Genomic DNA, 23,311 nt, shown 5'->3' with positions numbered 1-23,311 from the left:
ATACCCCAGTTAATGATTCTAAAGTAATTTCGAGATGGATCAAAGATTAAAATGTAAAATACGTAAAATATAGATCAATATTTAGGTAAATTTGGGAATAAGGAAGGACTTGTTAAGCTTAGCAATATAAAACAAAAACATAAAAGAATAGTTTGATTTGGACCAACATCTCCCCATTTTCCCAACCCTTTCCTCCCACACCCCCGCCATCCCTGGTAAATACCATTCTCTCTCTGCTTCTATGAATTCAGTTTTTTTAGATTCCACATATATGTGAGATCATTCAATATTTTTCTTTCTGTGACCAACTCATTTCACTTAACATAATGTCCTCCAGGTTCATCCATGGTTTTACAACCTAAAATATAAAAATCTTCGCATCAAAAAAAAACAAAAACCCACTTCATATAAAAATAAAAGGCAGGCAGTAAGCTAAAAAAATATTTTCATCATACAGGACAGAGGGTTAATGTTCTCAATACATATAAACCTTTATAAATCAATAAACTAAACATACCAATAGAAACATCAGAAAAAGATGTAAATGGAAAGTCAAAAAAGATGATAAAATCATGACTATTTAACATGGACCCAAAATCAACTTTATGAGTAGTAAAAGAAAGTAAACGAATCATGTATACTTTTTGTCTAATTGGCAAATGAATATACTAGTTAATTAATTCACTAAAATTAGTGATGTTGTGGGTTTGAGGAAAAGGGCATTTCATGAACTGCTGGTGAAAAGGTAAACTGGTATGAAGGAGCACACTTTCATTCTAAGAAGAAAGACAAACTTATGCAGATGTCTGCAATTTTTAAGTCAGAAAATTATATTAAAACCATATAAAAGCAAGTATAACTTCTGGAAAATATTTAGCTTATAAATTTTTATTAACTTGTTGCTTATAATTGATAAAAACTGAAGACAATTTATTTAACAAGAGAATATTAGACAAGTAAGTTAGGGCACTTCCATGATGACTTATCAATATTGGATATACTAACATAGAAAAATATTTATGTATATGTTTATATATATATGATATATATATGATATATATATATGATTGAGGGGAGAAAGACCCACAAAATGTCACTATTAGTAGATCCCATGAACGGGGCTACTCTTCGTTGCGGTGCACGGGCTTCTCACTGCGGTGGCTTCTCTTGTTTCAGAGCGCTGGCTCTAGGTGCGCGGGCTTCAGTAGTTGTGGCTCGCAAGCTCTAGAGCACAGGCTCAGTAGTTGTGGCGCACGGGCTTAGTTGCTCCGAGGCATGAGGGATATTCCCAGCCCAGGGCTCGAACCCGTGTCCCCTGCAGTGGCAGGCAGATTCTTAACCACTGCGCCACTAGGGAAGCCCCTATACTGATTGATTTTTGAAGGTTAAACCAGTCCTGCATTCCTGGGATGATTTTTATAGATGGGATCTCAAGGATGACAGTGTATGGCTGAGATGGAATGAGAAGACAATAAAGTATTCTACACCAAAATCTGCATCTCTTATTTAATCAGCATCTGCCTGTGAGCCTTCTGGCCTCTGGAGACCAGTGATTCCCAGCCTCAGTGAGCCTTCGAACAACCTGGAGAGATAGTAATTATGAAGATTCCTGGATACCATCCCCAGAGATTCTGATCTAGTAGGTTTGGGGTGGATCTGAGAATCTACATTTCCAAGAAGCTTACAAATGTTGCTAATATAGAATATAATGCAAAAAAGTGTTTTTTAAGCCTACTGGAATAAGGGAGGTTCTCCTATATACAAATGCATGCTTATATGTGCTTATAATTTCTCTGGAGCTGGTAGCATTGTTTGCCTCTGAAAACTGGCTTCTGAAAAAAATTCATATGAGGCAGACTGACTTTTCACTCTCACCTAAATATTTTTTGGACTGGGTATTATATGCTACTATTATTCATTCAAAAGTAAGTAAAACAAATATATATTCCCCCCAATTCCCTATTAAATATAAATGCGCATACCTTTTGAACCAGCACTTTCACTTCTAGGGATATATCCCACAGCTGTATCTAAACGTGCAAATGACAAGATTATTCACTGCAACATTTTTTTTTCATAGCAAGAGTTTACAAAAATTTGAAAGTTCACTACTAAAGTGAACTGGTAAAATAAACTATATACAGTGCTCAGTGGAATAATATGCAATCATAAAAAATAATATAAGCTAATAATATGCTGATGTGAAACTATGTGACAATATTAAATGGAAGGGTGCGGAAAGGAGCATGTATTATTTTAATATTTTATAAATAGTAGGAAATATATATATTTATTAGCTTACATGTACATAAAATATCCTGGAAGAATATAAAAGGCTTGATATCGTTGGTTGTCTCTGAGAAGGGAAATGAATGACAGGGCACTGGGGTTAAAGAATTTTTAAGATATACTCTTTTGTATCTTTTAATTTTAATACCTGGTAAATATTTCTCTAACAATACTTGGTAGATATCTTTCCGTGTCAGGCAGAACAAAGCTATCTAATTTTTTAAGTGGCTGAATGATATTACCTTGTTGGATTTACCATATTTAACCAATTCTCCACTGATGAAAACTTAGAATGTTTCTAATTTTTCACTATTGTAAATATCATTGCAGTGAATGTCTTTGGATATATTTTTGTACACATGCAAGTTTTCTTTTTTTAATTATTTTTTAATTTTTGGCTGTGTTGGGTCTTCGTTGCTGGGCACGGGCTTTCTCTAGTCGCAGTGAGCAGGGCCTACTCTTCGTTGCGGTGCGCGGGCTTCTCATTGCGGTGGCTTCTCCTGTTGCGGAGCACGGACCCTAGAGTGCAGGCTCAATAGTTGTGGCACACGCACGGGCTTAGTTGCTCCACGGCATGTGGGATCTTCCCGGACCAGAGCTTGAACCCGTGTCTCCTGCATTGGCAGGTGGATTCTTAACCACTGCATCACTAGGGAAGTCCTGTGCAAGTATTTTTGAGCAATAACTTCTTACAGTTATTAGGATAAAAAATACACATATTAAATTTTGATTGTTATAGCTATTTAAATATTTAGTTCATCTTTTTGTTGTTATTTGTAAAAAGTCTCTGATAGCTCTAGATTTTAGCTGCCCAAAACATTTTTCCTTTCCCCAATTTTCAGTTCCAGAACCCTTCTTCCTTGTAAAGAATCTATTTCATGTGTTTGGGGAGGGGCTAATTTCCCTTTTCCCAGTTACAGAAATGGGCATGTGACTCAGCCAATCAGAGTATTCCATTCATGCACCTAGAATGATTTGCTCATATATGGACATGCGAGAACCATGTTGAACCAGTGAAAATCATCCCCAATATGTTTTACAGTAACAGTGGAGATAGATAGTGCCCTTTTCTCTGAGGTTCCTGACATTCCAGTACACGAACCTGGAATCATCAGTGGTCATCCTTGCTACCTAGAAATGAGACAGACTTACAGAAAGGTGTTGCTAAGAGGTAGATGATAGATAGATAGATAGATAGATAGAAAAATAGATAATGCCTTGATGACACAGTTCGTATTGAATTTGCTGTGCCTGAAGACTCATGCACAAATGACTACTAATACATTTCCTTTTGTTGCTTCCACTGGTTCTAGTGGGTTTCTGTCATTTACAATCAAGATTCCTGGTTGAATAGTCTAGTTCTCTGTCGGTCGTATGTATTACAGATGTTTTCTCCAGTATGCTGCCTTGTCTTTTGACTTTATTTGTGGTGGTTTTGGCTATACAGGAATTTTTAAAAATTTTACACAGTGAATCTGTTCATCTTTTCTCTTGGGTTTCATTTCCTACTTAAAAAGATCCTTCTCATTCTGATTTTTTATTAAGACCCTGTTTATCTCTTTATGTTTTCAATTTTGACCTTTAGGAATCTGGAAATTAATTGTTGTGTGTGGTGTGAGGCAGATACATAATCCCTTTTTTTTAAGTAGAGTAATGCATTATTTCAGTATGTACATATACACGTAAACCTGTCAAAATGATTATCTCTTTTTCATTGGGTGTTGGCATTACAACAGAGATTTTATTTTCCTCTTAGGTTTAGTTTTATTTTCAAATATTTCTATAATGTATGCCTTTTAAAAAAATTTATTTATTTTTGGCTGCATTGGGTCTTCGTTGCTGCACGCGAGCTTCCTCTAGTTGCAGCGAGCGGGGGCTACTCTTGTTGCAGAGCGTGTGCTCCAGGGCGCACGGGCTTCAGTAGTTCTGGCGCGCGGGCTCAGTAGTTGTGGCTTGCAGGCTGTAGAGCGCAGGCTCAGTAGTTGTGGCGCACGGGCTTAGTTGCTCCGCGGCATGTGGGATCTTCCCGGACCAGGGCTCGAACCCATGCCCCCTGCATTGGCAGGCGGATTCTTAACCACTGCGCCACCAGGGAAGCCCCTCTATAATGTATGTCTTACTTTCATATTTAAAAAACACACTGTAAGTTATTTTTTTAAAGATCTATAAGAGATCACTTAGATTCTAGGTTTGTACTAACCATGAAGAAATAGCGAGATTGAGCTCTAAGTATGTTTCATGTTTGTCCAAGTGTCTAGGTATATTTGTGTCTCTGCAGTGTCTCTAAGATATTGTAATTTCCCATGAACCCTATTCTTTCCTGTTTATTCTTATTTCAGTATGACACCACCCAGTTACTCAAACCAAGAAACAACATTTTTTTAAATAAAAAATAAATATACTTTTCCTCCAAGAAATATTTCAGGGACAAGTGTAAACATGAGTAGGCTATATGCCACTAGGATTTAGTGAATTAGGATTTATTTTTTTAAACCTTGTTTCATAATTATGGGTATATTACATTTTTAATGAATTTATTATCATGCTATAAATATCCCCTTCTGGATTACATGTGTGATATGATAGTTACTTCTCCTACATTAATAATTTTATTCTTTTGCTGGAGAATACCTTGTATACTTCTCAGGCAAGGTTTTCCTATTTCTGCATAAAATTGAATTAATTCTCAAGGAGAAGAATACAGGCATCCCAATTTATTGAATTCATTAGTCAGAAAAATTATTTTGCCTGGCTTATTTTTTTTATTTAAATGATATTACTACATGATATGCACAAACTGACATAGAATGTATTTTCTGACATTCTCTAATGATACGATAGTTGTATAAATTTAAATCATTTCATCAGGTTTCATTAGCAATGACATTTTAGATTTAAGTTAACTGCACATAAAAGATATGCCATATGTAAAACAATTCTATGCCTTTCTAAAATTGTTTGTTATCTCAAAATGCTCTTTTACCTTCCTCTTACCAAATACTAATTCTTAAAGCCTCAAGTTCTGCTGTATCCATATGTTGCTTTGCAATGTAATTTTGTACGTTTTACTTTATTTTCTTGCCAGGCTATCACTGAAAGCCTACTGAATGCTGGCACTAGCCTATGGCACTAGCTTTATGAGATGGCGGTGAAGATAACTGAAAGATTGTACCAGTTTTCTTAGAGCCTGGGTAATGAATTCAAACAACTAAGTATAGCACTGGAATTAATCTTTTATTCCCCAAAGCAGTCCACAGTTGAGATGGTTGGCACTGGACAAATTTCCACAGAAATGCACAAATATTGAGAACTTGGGTACATGACTTTGAATCCATATGAGGCCCAAACCCCACTGATGACTTTGATTACTATCTTATCCCTGAGAATGGATGCATAAAAAGGGCCAATTGTAAGATAAATACTTTTTGCAAAGGATTCTAACATTTTTCTTTTTATAGTAAACATGCTCTGAAAGAAATTTTCTAGATCTTCTTTGAAATCCCCGAAGACTTTTTACTAATCATTCTTAAGTAAATATTCTGCAAAGATTCCCTAACAATCGCAGACTTTCATTAGGAGCTAGGATTACAAAGAGGATTCACATGAGAAGACGCTTATCTTCCCCACAGAACCTGTGCTCTCAGAGACATGAATGATTATATACGTAAACTTTAATGGCTTTTAAAGTGGGACTCATAAATCACTGTATGATTCATCAACCCGGGATTTAGAGATATTCTTTTACCAGGAACATTATCGAAAACAAAATTGCTTTCCTTTACTTTTCTGTAGCAGGAAGAGGAACAGACATAAAATATAACAGGAAACTGTGTTACTCCAAAAATATTGCAGGATCGGATGATGCGAAAACCTTCACCAAACATTGGACCATGACACTGTTCACATCGGGATGTGCTGCAATGAAGGAAACATCAAATCTACTAAAGGAAAGACATTTTGTTTGATGCTATGTAAGACTCAAAGTTCTATAAAATATGGCCTTTCTCATTATCAATCTTACCATCTCATTGAGGAGCTAAGACATACGCAAGTGAAAAACTAAATGCTAAAAAATAAATATATGTGTATAAAATAATCCTAGTTCTCTAAAACAAAAAAAGTATAGATTCATAGTAAGAAAACACCCTAAGGACAAGTCCCAAATGGAAGACAGTAATTATCCTTGGACCTATTCTCCTATGTGATCACAGGGAATTTTAAATTTCTTCATAATGTTTTTCTGTATTTCCCAAATTTTCTATAATAAATACATATTATTTTTATAACTCAAAATAAATATATCATTTTAAAAATAAAGGGACTGTTGTAACCTAGTGTAGGATTAGTGTCCATGTATATTTTTAAATGCTCACAAATCAGTTAAAAAAAGACATCAGCCCATTAGTATATTAAGAGTAGCACATGAATGGACTATTCACAGAAGAAGAAACTTGAACATCCAGAGAACATTGAAAAGTAAAGCTTCTTAATTTCATTAGTAATCAGGGAATACAAAACAAAATAACAAAAGAATACCATTTCATAAATCATCAGATAGGCAAAATGTAAAAGTCTGATAGTGCAAAGTTTGGTGAGGATACATATAAATTGGTGGAGTATAAATTGGTGTAATCACTTTGGAACAATTTGGCAGTTTCTACTTAGGTTGAAGATGCACATACTCATAGAAAGAGTAGAGTGATGGTTGCCAGGGGCTGGGGGAAGAGGGAAATGGAGACGTGTAGGTCAAAGGGTACAAACTTCCAGTTATAAGATGAATACATTCTAAGGATCTAATGTACAACATGGTGACTATAGTTAATGTGGTATTATATACTTGAAATTTGCTAAAAGTAAACCTTGAATATTCTCACCTCATAAAACAAGAGTTAACTATATGAGGCAATGGATGTGTTAATTAACATTATCTTTGTAATCATTTCAGGATGTGTATGTATATCAAATAATCCTATTGTACAATTTAAATATATACAGTTTTGTAAAAAAAAAAAAAAAACAAAGACAAGAAACAAGCCTCCTCTGGCTGGGAATTGTAAGGGAGGAAAAATATCTTTTCCTCTACACATCTTAGGTTCATTGGCTGGGGCTCTGGAAATAAAATTTGTCAGTTTAAACTTGTCAAACAGATTAGCAAGAGAAAAAAACAGTTTAATTATGTACACGTACATGGGACTTTCTCAAAGAAATGAGACTCAAAGAAGCAGCCAAATGATTGAGGCCTATATACCATCTTAGGCTAAACAAAGGAAAAGGGGATTTGGGCTTCTGGGCTGAGAAGCCCAGTTATGGGAAGGCAAAGGGTGGAAATATATGGTAAATAAGGGTTGTCTTGCTATACAGCTAAGAGTCTCTCAGGTGATAAGAGTTGTCTCCTGAAGTAGTTCTCTTCCTGGTGTGAAAACATTTTATAAATGGAAATTTCCAAAAGGGGAAATTTATATTCTATTTTAAGGTAGATACTGGGAGGTAAAGAGCTTTTCCTGCATCTGCTAGATCTCAGTTGCCTTAAGCTCAAAATAATACCTATGTCAAAGAAGCATATTTTGTGCAGGAAAAGAAAAAAAAACTAACATATTTTGGGGTGGCATATTCTGGTAGCCTTAAGAAAGTGGAAGAATTCAGAAGGTCCAATATTTGCTGTAGTCCCAGAAAGAGCACAGAAAAATAGAAGATAGAATTTTCAAAGTAATAGTATAAGAAAATTTCTCAGACTTAAAATACATGAGTTTCCAGATTGAAAGGATACATCAAGTGCTGAACACGTTGAATTAAAAAAAAAAAAATCTCACAAAGGCACATCATCATGAAAATTTTAAACAACTAGCAAAAAAGAAGATTCAAAAAGCTTCCCCTTCCAAAAAAATGGTATAGGTTATGTATAAAGGATAAGGAATAAGAAAGCTGTAGATCTCAAATAAAAAATAGAAAAGTAGAAGATGATGAAGCAATGTCTCCAAAATCCTGAAGAAAATGATTGAATCCAGAGTTTTATACCCAGCCAAATTATCAATCAAGTCTGAGTGCAGAATAAAGGCATACTCAAATGCGCATGGTCTTAAATTTTTATTTCCATGCATTCTTTTGCAGGGAGACACTGGAGGGCTGGCTTCACCAAAATGTGGAGGTAAACAAAGAACAAGGTATCCAATGTGACTATAGTAAAAGAAATTCCAAGATAATAGTGAAGGGAAGTCTTGGAATAACAGTTGTGCACCAGATCTAGACAGCAACATTTCTAGATTAGGGCAGAAAGACACAGGGCTCCAGGATGATGTATTAAAAAAAATTAATAGGACTGATAGCCATATCTGATACATTCATACTGATAAAGATTTAAATAACTCTATTAGAATTTTCATGGCAGAATTAATGATAAACACATAAAGCAAAGTAAATGAATAAAAGTCAATTACTCTTTCTAGGAAAAACAAAAAGTTGTACAGTAAAAGAAATATATTCATAGTACACTGTGTAGCCTAACTATGCATTACTTAGATTTTATAATAATTTAAATAATAATTATTGATTTAACTTAAAATCATTATTTTACTTGAGAAGTATTAATCATTTATTATGTCGCCAGAACTATCCTAGGTACTGGAGATAACATTAATGAACAAAACTATCATGTATTCTTCTCTTCATGGAGTTTACATACTAGAGGACCAGCCTGATATTAAATAAAATAATTAGATAAAATATAAAATGAGGTGATGGTAAGTGCTACAGAGAAAAATTAAAGCAAGGAAGGGGGAGGAATAAGGAGTGCCAGTAATGTGAGGCATAGGATGCTTGAAATTTTAAACATTTTGTAAATAACTATATTGTGAGGTTGGAGGAAGAAGACAGGTATATATGAGGGCTGATAAGAGTCCTAATACCTATCTTGCTTAGTAGGAAATTTAGAGATAATAGCTAAAATTGAAAACACAAGAAGAATGACTCAAGGATGCTATTTAAAAATATAGAGGCAACTCCAAAATAAATCCTCATATATATGGTCAAATGATTTTCAGTAAGGGTGCCAAGACAATTCAGTGGGGAAAGGACAGTCTTTTCAACAAATGGTCCTGGGAAAACTGAATATCCACACATAAAAAAAATGAAGTTGGACCCTCACACCATATCCAAAAATTTACTCAAACTGGATCAAAAACCTAACTGTAAGAGCTAAAACTATGAAACTCTTAGAAAACAATATAAGGGAGGGACTTCCACGTGGGGCAGTGGTTAAGAACCTGCCTGCCAATGCAGGGGACATGGGTTTGAGCCCTGGTCCGGGAGGATCCCACATGCCGTGGAGCAGCTAAGCCCGTGCGCCACAACTACTGAGCCTGCGATCTAGAGCCCGCCAGCCAGAACTACTGAAGCCCGCACATCTAGAGCCCTGTGCTCTGCAACAAGAGAAGCCACCGCAATGAGAAGCCTGCGCACTGCAACAAAGAACCAAAGCAGTCAAAAATTAATTAATTAATTTAAAAAATATATATATATATGGGGAAAAGCTTCATGACATTAGATTTGGTAATAATTTCTTGTAAATGACACCAAAAGCACAGGAAACAAAAGAAAAAATAGATTAAGTTGTACTTCAGCAAAATTAAAAACTTTTGTTCATTAAAGGACACCATCAACAGTGTGAAAAGGCAACTGACTGAATGGGGGAAAATATTTGTAAATTGTATTTTAAAAGGGGTTAATATCCAAAATATATAAGCAACTACAACTTGACAAGAGAAAACACAAACAATCCAATTTAAAAATAGGCAAAGGACCTGAATAGACATTTCTTCAAAGAAGATACACAAATGGCCAAAAAGCACATGAAAGGATACTCAACATCACTAATAATTAGAGAAATGCAATGAGAACCACGGTGAGATACCACGTCACACCCATTAGGATGGCCAATATAAAAAACAAAAACAGAAGCAAAACAGAACGTAAGTGTTGGAGAGGATGTGAAGAAATTGGAACCCTGTGCACTGCTGGTGGGAATGTAGAATAGTGCAGCCTCTATAAAAAGCAGTGTTGCTGTTCCTCAGAAAACTAAAAATTCAATTACCATTTAATGCAGCAATTTCACTTCTGGAAATAGAAGAAAAATGGAAAGCAGGTATTTGAACAACCATGTTCATAGCAGTATTCACAATAGCCAAAAGGTGGCAGCAATGCAAATGTCCTTCAACAGATGAATGGATAAACAATATGTGGTGTATCCATACAATGGAATATTATTCAACTTTTAAAAGGAAGGAAATTCTGACATATGCTACAGCATGGATGAAGCTTGAGGACATCATGTTAAGTGAAATAATCTCATCACAAAAACAGACTAATATAGCATGATTCCGCTTATATGGGGGGTTTCTGGAGTCGTCAAACTCATAGAGACAGAAAGTAGAAGGCTGTTTTCCACAGGCCAGGGGGAGGGGGAAGTGGGGAGTTGTTCTTTTATGGGTATAAAGACCGATTCCAGTTTTGCAAGTTGAAAAGACTTCTGGAGATTGGATGCACAGAAATAAAAATGTGCTGATTGCTAAACAGTACACTTTAGAATGATCAAGGTAGTAAATTCTGTGTTATGTGTATTTTACCACAATTGAAAATGAAATTTTAAAAATATGAGAGCAAACACCCAGAGGAGAACTGCAAAAAGAGTTTGGCAATAGGTGACTCTGGAGGTAAAGAGTGAAGGGGGATAGAGATGCGGGCAGGGGTGATTTTCATGATAAGCCCCGTAGTAAACATTTGATCTTTTAAACTAAATACTTGTGTTGATAAAAGATAAAATTATTTTAAAGAGAGGAAAATTTGGTTGAGCAAGTCACCTAAACTCTTGAGGAATGTCATCTTCAGAATAAGGGAGTTTAGTGGCCTGAGTTGTTATTTCCTTATATCCTCTAACTAAATAGTTCTATTACTGTCCCCAAGTAAGTGATATATACTTGAGAAAATACGCTGGTACTAATAAAATCACATGGAAAATTAAATTGCAATATTTAATATAATAATTTTATCAAAAAATTCAAAGACTTTTGCACAATAATGAAAAATGGAAAGCTATAAAGATGTTAAAAAACATATTGAGTTATCTCTAGTAAAGATGACTTCCAAGTATTAAGTATGATCAAGGCTATATAGTTTAGTGGAACTGAATAATACTTTTGAAACTTTAGTCTATATCTCTAAGTAAACATTTCTATCATTCTCGTGCGCAGGGAAGTTATGGTAAAATCCTATGGAACATGAGTCTTCTGACCCAACTCTCAACAAAGGCAGATTCTCTGTCTGATTGAGGTGATAGAATGCAGGTAGAGACACAGGGAGGCAAAATGCAAAGAGAAATTGTAGGGGTCAAAAAAGCTCACAGCTGCTAATGGGTAGGGCCCAAGTCACTGGGGTGGTGGCAGAAGCTGGGCTTGGAGCAGCCTAGGCGCAGGCATTGTACAGAGCCCAGAGCTGAGCCCCCATCCAGACTCAGCAAACGTAGTACTCGGGACAGAGGTTGGAAATTAAGGATCAAAGCCAAGAGTAGACGTTAGAGGATGAGGGTGGGGTTGGGTGACAAAAACCTCCTTCATTGTTTCTATCTTTATTAATATCACGACAGTTGTCCTTGATGAGATTGAACCCCTCATCGTTTTTACTCCTCCCTCTCTTACTTGCCTCACATACTCAGGCAGCCATTGAGTTCATGGAATGTCTCTTCAATACAACACATATTTCCAAATATATAAATTTTACCTGTTCTTCTAAGACTCTTTTCAAACACCATTTCATTCCTAAATCTTTTCCCTATTTTCCCAGCTGTAGTTGTAATCTTTCCTTCTCTAGCCCCTTTTATTTGTAATTCACTTCTCACTTTTTATTTACATGAAAACCCATCCTTGTAAAATTTCCAAAAAATATAGAAGTATACAGGGAAAAAAAGCACAGAATTTCCCCTTTATTCCTCCTTTAAATCACTCTAACTCCCCTTTGCAGAATAACTAAAGCTCATATTTGGTGGTGTTCCCTCTAGCTCCGAGACACATGACTATTTTCTACATAAATGGAATGTCTCTTGTGTATGTGTTCCCTCTGTATGTATGTGTCTGTACATACAGCTTGCTTTTCTGATTTAACAAAATGCTTTGGACAGCTTTCTATGTCAATACATTTTGTTTTACTTCATTCTTATTAACAGCACCATAATGTTCCAAAATATGGATACACCATTTTATCTTACCACTTTTTTACTGATGCACACTTAGTCTGCAGTTTTCATCCCTCTGCCTAACTGTGTGTTCACATATAACTATTTCTATAAGACATATTACTAAAATTTAAATTTCCTTTTTAAGGAATATGTAAGATACTGTCAAATTACCTTCCACAAAACTTTCACCAACTTGACAGTGCCACCAATGGTGCATGCTTATCCTGTTTCTGGGCATGCAAGGGCAACACTTAATATCAATCTTTTTAATTTTGATAAAACAGGTAGGTAAAAAACCCTATTGTTGCTATTTTACATTGCAGTTCCTTGTTTACTAGAGAGATTTAACATTCTTTATGTTTATCATATATCTATATATCGTCTTCCATGAATTGCATATTCCTATCATTTAACAACTTTCCTATGGGTTATATCTTTTCTTATTGATATGTGGGAGATATATGTTTAAACAGTTATAAGCATTGCAATATCTTCTTTCAGTTAATAGCTTGCCTCTTAATATTATTGATGGTTATAATATTATGTAGAAACATCTTTTGTCAAATTTATGAAACTTTGCTTTACTGTTTATATTTTTGAGGTTTGTTTAAGGTATCTTTCTCTACCTTGAAGTCATACAGATAGTCTCCTATACTTGCTTGTTAAGGCTTTAACATTTTGCTTTTCATATTTAAGTCATTAATCTAATTGGAAATGATTTTGTAAATGATGGTAACATATACATAGCAGAAACATATACTTCTTACTTATAGATGATCAGATGTTTCAGTGGCATTTGTTGAAAAGTCTATCCTTTCCCTACTGATCCACAGTGCTATTTTTGTCTGACGTCAAGTTTCACGTGTACATGAGAACATAACTGGGCTATGTATTCTTCATTGGTTATATTGTCTTTCCTTGCGTGTAATATCAACTGTATTTCTCTACTTTTATAAGTCTTTATATCTGATAGGCAAGTCCCTAATATTAGGCTCCTTTTTCAGGCTTGCTTTGGTTATTTTGGAGTCTCTGCTTTTCCATACACATTTTGTAATCAGCTTATCAAGTTTCTCAGAAAATTCTGTTCAGATTTTGACCAGAATTGCATTGAATCTATAGCTCTATTTGGGGAGAACTGTTATATTTTTGGTATTAAATCTTATTATACCTGAGTGTGTGTATCTCTCCCATTTAATTCAGCCTTCTTTACCTTTTTGTAAAGTTTTAATCTTTTTCTCCATAAATATCTTGGACATACTTCACTTGATATATTCCTAGGTACATTATGTTTTTTATTGCTATCATAAAAGGTATCTTTTTAAAACTCACATTTCTAACTGTTTGATGTCTGATTTTAGTTACATCTTCTTTTTAACACCACACCATAGACTTTGTTGTTACTATTACTTTATAGATCGTAGAGATCATATTTGTTTACCCCATATTTTCTCATTTCTTTTCCCTCCGTCCCTTCTTACATCTCAGAACATACTTCTGGAGTTATCTTCCTTCTTTCTGATGCACATTCTTTGCAAGTTTCATTTCACTAAAGTGAAAATCTGGGGGGAATAAATTCTCTGTTTTATTATCTGAAAATCCATTTTTCTCCCTTGTTCTTGAAAGTTAGTTTTGCTGGGCTAAATAACATTTCTTCAGTTATTGTTCCACTGTTGCTAGCAGTTTATTTGTTGTTCTTTGTAAGTGACTTTTTTTCCAGCTGATTTCTAAGTCTTTGTCTTTGGTGTTCTTCACTTTCACCACAAGGTGTTTTACTTCGCTTGTGTAGAGTGTTCAATATCTGTGAATTCACTCCTTTCATCACTTCTGAGAATTTACAGACACTACCTCATTGAACAATGACTCCCAACATTCTCTGGGACTCTAAGGATATGTTAAATTTTCTCCTTTTACTGTCCATGTCTCTTTGCCTCCTGTCCACATATACACAATAATTTCTCCAGATTTCTCTTCATATGTGGATAATTGTCTGTTAAACCCACGCACCAATTTCAACTATTACACTTTTAGTCTCTAGAATTTAATTGCGTTTAAAATTTCTTTCTCATATTTGCCTGGTCATATTTTTGGTCTTTTATTCCTTAACCATTTAAAAAATTATATCTTACTTCTTTAAACTCTTAAAGTAGGTAATTCATATTCTGTCAACAATTCTAATATCCTAGATCCTTGGAGATTCATATCTGTTGATTGTGCTAATTTTTACTCTTGGTGGTTTATTTCCCTATGTATTTGAAAATTTTAATTTTGAGATAATATTCATTTGAAATTAATTTTCTGGAATCTTTAATGTCTAAATTGAGGATGTTTCTCTCAAAAACATTTGTTCTGCTGAAAGAGAAGTATTACTGCTCTGGGGCCACCAGCCCCTTTGGCGGTACAGATTTAACTCAGGAATACCATGTTCAGCTTCCCTACTTTGTGGTGAATTCAAATCTCTTGGTCCCATATATGTTTACAGTCACTAGTTAGGTTTTAATTCTTTTTAAATGTTTTTGTCCTTGGTGATTTTCTTACTTTCTCATGTGCATTCAAATCTCATGAACATTGACATAGTGCATTAAAATCAAAAACTTTGGCACCTGGTTCCTTTTTTTATTGATAGATTTTTAATTACTTTTTCAGTTTCTCCAATGGTTACTAGTCTGTTCAGGTTTTCTGTCTTTTATTCAATCAATATTGGTGATTAATATACTCCTGGAAAACCATTTTACTTAGACGTACAACAAATATTTGTTATATCAGGGAATCCTCTGGTGGTCCAGTGGTTAGGACTCAGCACTCTCACTGCTGTGGCCTGGGTTCAATCCCTGGTCAGGGAACTAAGATCCCGCAAGCCATGCAGCACGGCCAAAAAAAAAAAAGTTGTATCAGTAATACAAGCACTGATGATCGGTAGTGCAGTAAAAAATAGTTTTACACCATCTAAAAGGAAATAAGAGGTGAGCCTGAGTGGACTCATAGTGTGTGGGCTTTAAGAATCCTAGTCCTGAGATAGGCAATAATTCCCACACTGGCTGTCGACCCCTGAGGAAGAGAAGTTGCCCTGTGTGTGTCTGCTCTATTCCTGGTCTCTATGAAGTTAGAGTATAATAAAGCATTTCCCTTCATAGTGTGCCTGGCACTAAAGAATCTTTTTTTGGAAGAATCCCCTTTGTCCTTAGTGGTTCATAGAAAAGACTTATACTACAACTGTATAGATATTGCCAGCTACACCTCAGCAATCTGTACCTCACATTGGATTTAAGTAATAACTTGAGAAGGTGGGCTGAATTCAGACTACAGAATTATGCCTGAAGAGCCAGAAGGAGCAATCTGAAAGATTGCATATGTTTTGGTGTGTGTGTGTGTGCGTACAGTAAAACTATCATCTGGCCCTGTAATAAAGAATATTTTAAATGCTTAAAAGTGTGGTTTGGTAAAAAGAGCTTCAGAATTTGCTCACCATTTTAGTAACTTTTGAATTTCCACTGGGATCACATTATAATATTTATGTAGATTATTCTTTAAAAAGAACAAAGAAGTAAGTTGAGTAAGACGTTGTGGACTATTCATAGAATTCTCTTTCCAAAAACTAGGATGAGTGAAATTATTCTCAAATAGGATTTTTTTCAGGTTAAGCTTCAAAATTGCATGTGGAAAACTAGTCAGTTCATTTCCATCAACGATCAGTTTTTCAAGTGATCTGCAAATAAAGGAAACCATATATTAAAAGACAGAAGAAGAAATCTGTCCCAATGTTCCCAAAAATTGGTATAAAACTTAGTAGTAATAAAATATGTTAAGTATTTCCTTAAAATCAAGAGAATTAACTAAAAAGCAACCAAACCAATATATTATCATGGAAATAAGTGCATTTGTGTAGAGTTAAAGCACATATTTTGGGTCTTTGCAAAAAGTCATCACTATGGAAAAAGAAATAATCACAAACAGAAGAATGAATGTTATACTACATAAAATATAATATAGTATAGTATAGTGATACAAAGAAAGAATTTATTTTCATAGACAAATTAAACATTAACACGTACTTTTTTTCATTCAGGTAAAGGTCTCAACTATTGGTGGAAGGCAGCAGTGGGGAAACAGACCATCATGCTGGGGGAAGCTTTTATCTTGCTTTTATAAAATATTAGAGAAAAATATGTTTATGAATTTTGAGGAAGGAAAGATAGCCTGTAATAGACTCAGAAAGTTCAATGGAGTTCCAAAATTAACAAGGGAGAAAAAAAGAGAACAGATAGAATCCTGAAAAAAATTCCCCCCCCCCAAAAAAAGAAATATGAAAAGGAGAAAGTGAATAAATAGTAAATACAAAGTAAAACAGAAGGTAAAAAATTAAATATATCATAACAAATGTGAACAGGCTGAATTCTATTAAAATACCAAGATTATTACACAGGAAATTAAATAATTGGTATAAATATTAGAAAAGCAGAAACAAAATGATCTCATTTTACTGAAGATAAGATAATGCTCCTAGAAACCAAATAAAATCTAGTAAAAGTCAATCAGAACTAAGATAATTTTTTACATAGTTTGATTTTAAAATGTAAAGAAGTAAATAGCTCTTCTCTATTCTGTTGTATTCTTTATTTCTCTATTCTGACTGGCGATAGTCAACTAGAAATTGGAATTACAGAAAATATTTCATAGTAGCAACACAATTGTATGTTTTTGGGGGGAGGAGGGGCTTAGAATGATATTAAATGATCTTAAAGATCATAAGCTAAACAGACTAGTTGAGACTATTATTGAAAAACAATCTCCATACTAGTTATTAAAATTATTCTAAAGTCATAATCAAAATAGTATGGTACTGACCTAGAAGGTCAGAGATCAACTTCAGAGACTTTTTAGAAATTAGTACAAGAAAGAATCAGAGCTTAGTATTAAAGCACTGTGTATTACTAGCATTTTGTGTATATGTATTTCCTTACAGAAAAATCAACTGATAAGAATTACAGGTGCACACACGGATAAATGGACAAAAGCAGCTTGTCATTCTGTTAAGGTGGTCATCAATACTAGCTTTTAAATAATTACTGAAAATGTTATGTCTTAAAAATACTAAACACCAGTCATTCAATTTACATTTTGGTAAACCTTATGCTTCCCATATTATGTTTTACGGCTATTGAATAAATGAAAGGACTCAATTTTATCCATCACAATCATCACCTAATATATCTTTAAGGGGCATATGTCTTATGGGTACTTACTACTTCCAAAATACCTGAGTTTCTGGATTTCATTTGGAATAAAAGCAATACTATTGTAGGAAATATCAAGTTCCTCAAGATTAAACAAGCAAAATAACCTTAAATAGAAAGAGAAAATGATTATATGTTTACCATTACTGGGCAGTAATAAAGAATTTAATTCTTCAGTAAATAGAAGCATAGAGAAACTGTATTTTTCTAAGATTTTTCAACTTATACTTTTTTTTTATTATAGATGGTATAATTACAATGAAATTTCCTAAAAATGATTCATCTATCCCTTAAGACTGGTTTGAAATGTTTAGAGTTGGTAAAGCCCCATCTAGAAAAAACCACCTCTATTAGTTCCCTAGGGCTGACATAACAAATATCACAATCTGGGTGGCTTAAAGCAACAGAAATTTATTCTCTCACAGTACAGGAGGCCAGAAGTCTGAAACAAAGGGGTTGGCAGAGTTGGTTCCTCTGGAGGCTCTGAGGGAGAAACTGTCCCTTGCCCCTCTCCTAGCTTCTGGTGGTTGCTAGCCATCCTTGGTGTTCCTTGGTTTGTGGCAGCATAACTCCAATCTCCACCTTTGTCTTCACATGGCCTTCTTATAAGGACACCATTTATTGGATTTAGAACCCACCCTGATCCCACCCTAATCCAGTATGACCTCATGTTAACTAGTTACATCTGCAAAGATCCTATTTCCAAATAAGGTCACATTCTAAGGTTCTGCATGGACATGAATTTTTGAAGAGCACCATTCAACCCAGTGCAGTTGGATTAAGATTTTCCTGGTGAAATATATTTGGTCTTTCTTTCCATTAAGCAAAGTACTTAAAAGTAAGAACCAAAGAACACAAAGGCTAACGCAGAGAGTCCTGTCTCCTGGGGGGTGGGAGTGGGAGTTGCTTCTTGGAGACTGGAATTGAAGTATGACATTTACCAAAATCCCTAGTAAATATTCCCCTCTTTGTGAATGCTCTTCTCAAATACCTTCCTGTTTTCCTTAAAGGATGAAAAATTACTTGCATGATTATTAACTAAAGCATCATGAGCACAATATTTCATTAACTTCCTACTATTTTAGTGTGGATTATAATGGTCCTCATGATCTGTCCCCAGACTACTCATCCAACTCACCTCTCACACTAACCCGCATTCACCTCAGGCCCAGGATTTATTTGCTGAATTTCCCTGAATTAGCCCAGTTCTCACATATCTCCAGTTCCCCCAAATTTGACTCTTTGATCAGTGTCTTCCATTTTTTAAGTCTTGGCTTAGATGTCACCTCTTCCAAGGAACTCTTCCTGCATCTTTCAGAATGGGTGAGCTGCCTCTTCTGTACTTCTCTGCTTACCACTATCATAGAATTTATCACACTGTGTAATAAATGTCTGTCTCCTAAACTATGACATTCTGGAGGCCAAGGATTCTATTTTACATTTCTGTATATCCAGTGCTTTGCCCAGTGCCTAGCATATCAAAAGTGCTTACGAAATCACAATTGAATAAAACGTATGGTGACCCCAGTTAATATAAAATCATTTGCTCTGAGAAATTAATGAGATTGAATAGAAAAGCAAAAAAAAAAAAAACTTTTCAGTTCAGTGTTCATCTCAGACTTTTTTTCCACCTCTGTAAAGAAAATGTTAATACCATCTGTTCCGTTTTTTTAATTCAAAATTATGTTATTTCATTTTCTTGCCTCAGGCAGTTTCTAGAGTCATTTTGTCTTCCCTTATTACTTCAGTACAAGCAAACTAGTCTGGTTCTAGGCTTTCACTGTTGATGATAAATTCCTGTTGATTGTGATGTTTAATTGGGCTTGTAGACAGCACTGAGAAAGCTAATTAAGAAATTTCATAGGCTCTAGAGTTGAAATTTATCTCATCTATATATGATTTTAGAGAGCAAATCTGTTTAGACAGCCTCAGTTTGGTTTGATACTCTATACCCGACTAGCAACAAATCTATCACAATTTTCAGGGTGTATAGAATGTTTTACATTTATTTCATTGTTTTATTTATCAGCACATCATTGAGCAATGAGATGCTTAAACTAGAGCCTTGCTGTTGGCTTGGAAGATTGTGCTAGCATTAATATTTGCATGTCATAACATTAATCTCCACCACAGCAACATAAATATTATTTATTGAGAGCCTACTATGTGTTTGTGGCAGTTTAGAATGGTCTTTCACTGGACCACAGCAATATTGTTAATATTATTTACAGATTTAAAAAATGGAAGCTACCTTGATTCCTTGCAATGGTAAATGGGAGTGTTCAAAAAGAATAAAATACCTAGGAATAAACCTACCTAAGGAGGGAAAAGACCTGTATGCAGAAAACTATAAGACACTGATGAAAGAAATCAAAGATGATACAAACAGATGGAAAGATATACCATGCCCTTGGATTGGAAGAATCAACACTGTGAAAATGACTATACTACCCAAAGCAATCTACAGATTCAGTGCAATCCCTGTCAAATTGCCAATGACATTTTTCACAGAACTAGAACAAAAAATTTTACAGTTTGTATGGAAACACAAAAGACCCCAACTAGCCAAAGCAAACTTGAGAAAGAAAAACAGAGCTGGAGGAATCAGGCTCCCTGACTTCAGACTGTACTACAAAGCTACAGTAATCAAGACAGTATGGTACTGTCACAAAAACAGAAATATAGATCAATGGAACAGGATGGAAAGCCCAGAGATAAACCCACACACATACGGTCACCTTGTCTTTGACAAAGGAGGCAAGAATGTACAATGGGGAAAAGATAGCCTCTTCAATAAGTGGAGCTGGGAAAAATGGACAGCTACATGTAAAAGAATAAAATTAGAACACTTCCTAACACCATACACAAAAATAAACTCAAAATGGATTAAAGACCTAAATGTAAGGCCAGACACTATCAAACTCTTAGAGGAAAACATAGGCGAACACTCTTTGACATAAATCACAGCAAGATCTTTTTTGACCCACCTCCTAGAGTAATGGAAATAAAAACAAAAACAAATGGGACCTAATGAAACTTAAAAGCTTTTGCACAGCAAAGGAAGCCATAAACAAGATGAAAATACACCCTCAGAATGGGAGAAAATATTTGCAAATGAAGCAACTGACAAAGGTTTAATCTCCAAAATATACAAATAGCACATGCAGCTCAATATCAAAAAAACAAACAACCCAATACAAAAACGGGTGGAAGACCTAAATAGACATTTCTCCAAAGAAGATATACAGATTGCCAACAAACACATGAAAGGATGCTCAACATCACTAATCATTAGAGAAATGCAGATGAAAACTACAATGAGGTATCACCTCACACCAGTCAGAATGGCCATCATCAAAAAAATCTACAAACAATAAATGCTGGAGAGGATGTGGAGAAAAGGGAACCCTCTTGCACTGTTGGTGGGAATGTAAATTGATACAGCCACTATGGAGAACAGTATGGAGGTTCCTTAAAAAACTAAAAATAGAACTACCATATGACCCAGCAATCCCACTACTGGGCATATACCCTGAGAAAACCATAATTCAAAAAGAGACATGTGCCACAATGTTCACTGCAGCACTATTTACAATAGCCAGGACATGGAAGCAACCTAAGTGTCCATCGACAGATGAATGGATAAAGAAGATGTGGCACACATATTAATGGAATATTACTCAGCCATAAAAAGGAACGAAATTGAGTTATTTGTAGTGAGGTGGATGGACCTAGAGTCTGTCATACAGAGTGAAGTAAGTCAGAAAGAGAAAAACAAATACTGTATGCTAACACACGTGTATGGAATCTAAAAAACGGTACTGATGAACCTAGTGTCAGGGCAGGGGTAAAGACACAGTCGTAGAAAATGGGGGGGGGGGCGGGGGGAAGGGGAAGCTGGGACAAAGTGAGAGAGTAGCATTGACATATATACACACTACCAAATGTAGAATGGATGGCTAGTGGGAAGCTGCTGCATAGCACAGGGAGATCAGCTCCATGCTTTGTGATGACCTAGAGGGGTGGGATAGGGAGGATGGGAGGGAGGCTCAAGAGGGAAGGGCTATGAGGATATATGTATACTTATAGCTGATTCACTTTGTTGTACAACAGAAACTAACACAACATTGTAGAGCAATTATACTCCAATAAAGATATTTTTTAAAAAACTGTAAAAAAAAAAAAAGCTATAAGAAGTTAAGTAGTTTATCCAAGTCAGTATGAAATCAAATTAGTACTCCCTGTTCTTCAGGTATATGGATACAAAGTAATTCAATCCCTATCTTTAGTCAATAGCAATATGGGAAAATAAATTTGTGCATTTCCAGAATCAGCTCTTACTTCAGGGTTCACAAGTATGTTCTTAGGTTCTTTATTCCGAACAGCTTCTCTTTCCCAAAGAACATCCTGGCTAATTAAATCAAACTGAACCAAAACAAGGCAAAACTTTGATTCTGTTAGTTAAAAGTAGTAATTTTCTATGTCATTTTCCTCCTGGTATCCACTGAGAAAAAGATAAGAACTTTTTTTTTTAACCTTTGTTACAGTTATGGCTTCATAACTTAAGGGAGTGAGGTGTGTGTACATATATGTATGTGTGTGTGTGTGTATACACAGAAACAATTATAGATATGTGTGTACACACAGATTAGTATACATACATAAGTTACCTATCTCTGTCCACTGAGAGTGTCTAGAAGCAATATCATCCCAATAGCAGTGGGAATATCCAGCACCCAGGTCTTGTTTTTTAAATACCATCCTCCAATAAAAAGGAAATAGGGTTTCCTAAGAGAAATGGCTGATTCTAGTATCAAGGCAGGGAATCAGGGCAGTACAGTTTATGTTACTGTGGAAAGATAGATGAGTCAAACAAAAATAAAACTCATAATGCAATATCTTTACTTCCTTAGTATTTATTCTTTCTTTTAAAATACATTTTATGTGTAATGTGTGATGCGTATATAAGCGTTTTTACACAGAAATGATATAATTTTTACATACTTTAAAATTTTTCAAAATGAATAGTTTTACAGTGTATTAATGTAGATCTTGGGTTGTTAATTACAAACAATGCTGGATGAACAGTTTTATAAATGAATTTTGTTGCACTTTCTTAATTACTATAAGAACCTTCTTTTGCAAAATGTTATTCAACTATTTAAGAGTCCTGTGCTCTTAACTTTTTGCCCTTAACCTACATTCAATTTGTTAAAATCTAACTGGAAGAGATATCTTGTTTTGGCATTTGGTTAAGGTTTTGGTTCAAAACTTTCATTAAGACTTAAATAATTACCAGTCCATACGTGGGGGAAAAATCCATCTCTTTTATACCTGGATATCAGCATTCCTATTAGAGTTTAAAGGATCTTAGACATCATACAGGTAATTTCTTAGTTCATAGATTAGGAAATTGAGGCCTAGAATGGTTGTGTCTTTCTCCAGATCAAATAGATAATTCTCAACTTTGAAGTTAAAAGTCTAGAATTCTTTTTTTTTCTCGATTTGTTTTTAAAAAATAAATTTATTTATTTATTTTTGGCTGCACTGGGTCTTCACTGCTGCGTGC

General features: G+C 34.9%; 1 protein-coding gene across 1 annotated transcript in view; it reads right to left on the bottom strand.

The window, feature by feature from the left end:
- LRRC63 (leucine rich repeat containing 63) overlaps positions 1-23,311 on the bottom strand; it is a 64,460-nt gene that overhangs the window by 18,358 nt on the left and 22,791 nt on the right. Inside the window, exons 7-9 of the mRNA XM_061170919.1 lie at positions 17,766-17,849; positions 15,975-16,214; positions 6,010-6,204 (exon numbers count right to left, since the gene is read on the bottom strand). Of these exons, the coding sequence (XP_061026902.1) occupies positions 6,010-6,204; positions 15,975-16,214; positions 17,766-17,849 (519 nt within the window). The remainder of the gene's footprint in view (positions 1-6,009; positions 6,205-15,974; positions 16,215-17,765; positions 17,850-23,311) is intronic.

This window comes from Eubalaena glacialis, chromosome 16 (genome assembly GCF_028564815.1).
Source record: "Eubalaena glacialis isolate mEubGla1 chromosome 16, mEubGla1.1.hap2.+ XY, whole genome shotgun sequence".
Lineage (NCBI taxonomy): Eukaryota > Metazoa > Chordata > Mammalia > Artiodactyla > Balaenidae > Eubalaena > Eubalaena glacialis.
The sequence above is the reverse complement of the archived record's forward strand: the minus strand, read 5'-3'. Positions and strand labels throughout refer to the sequence as shown.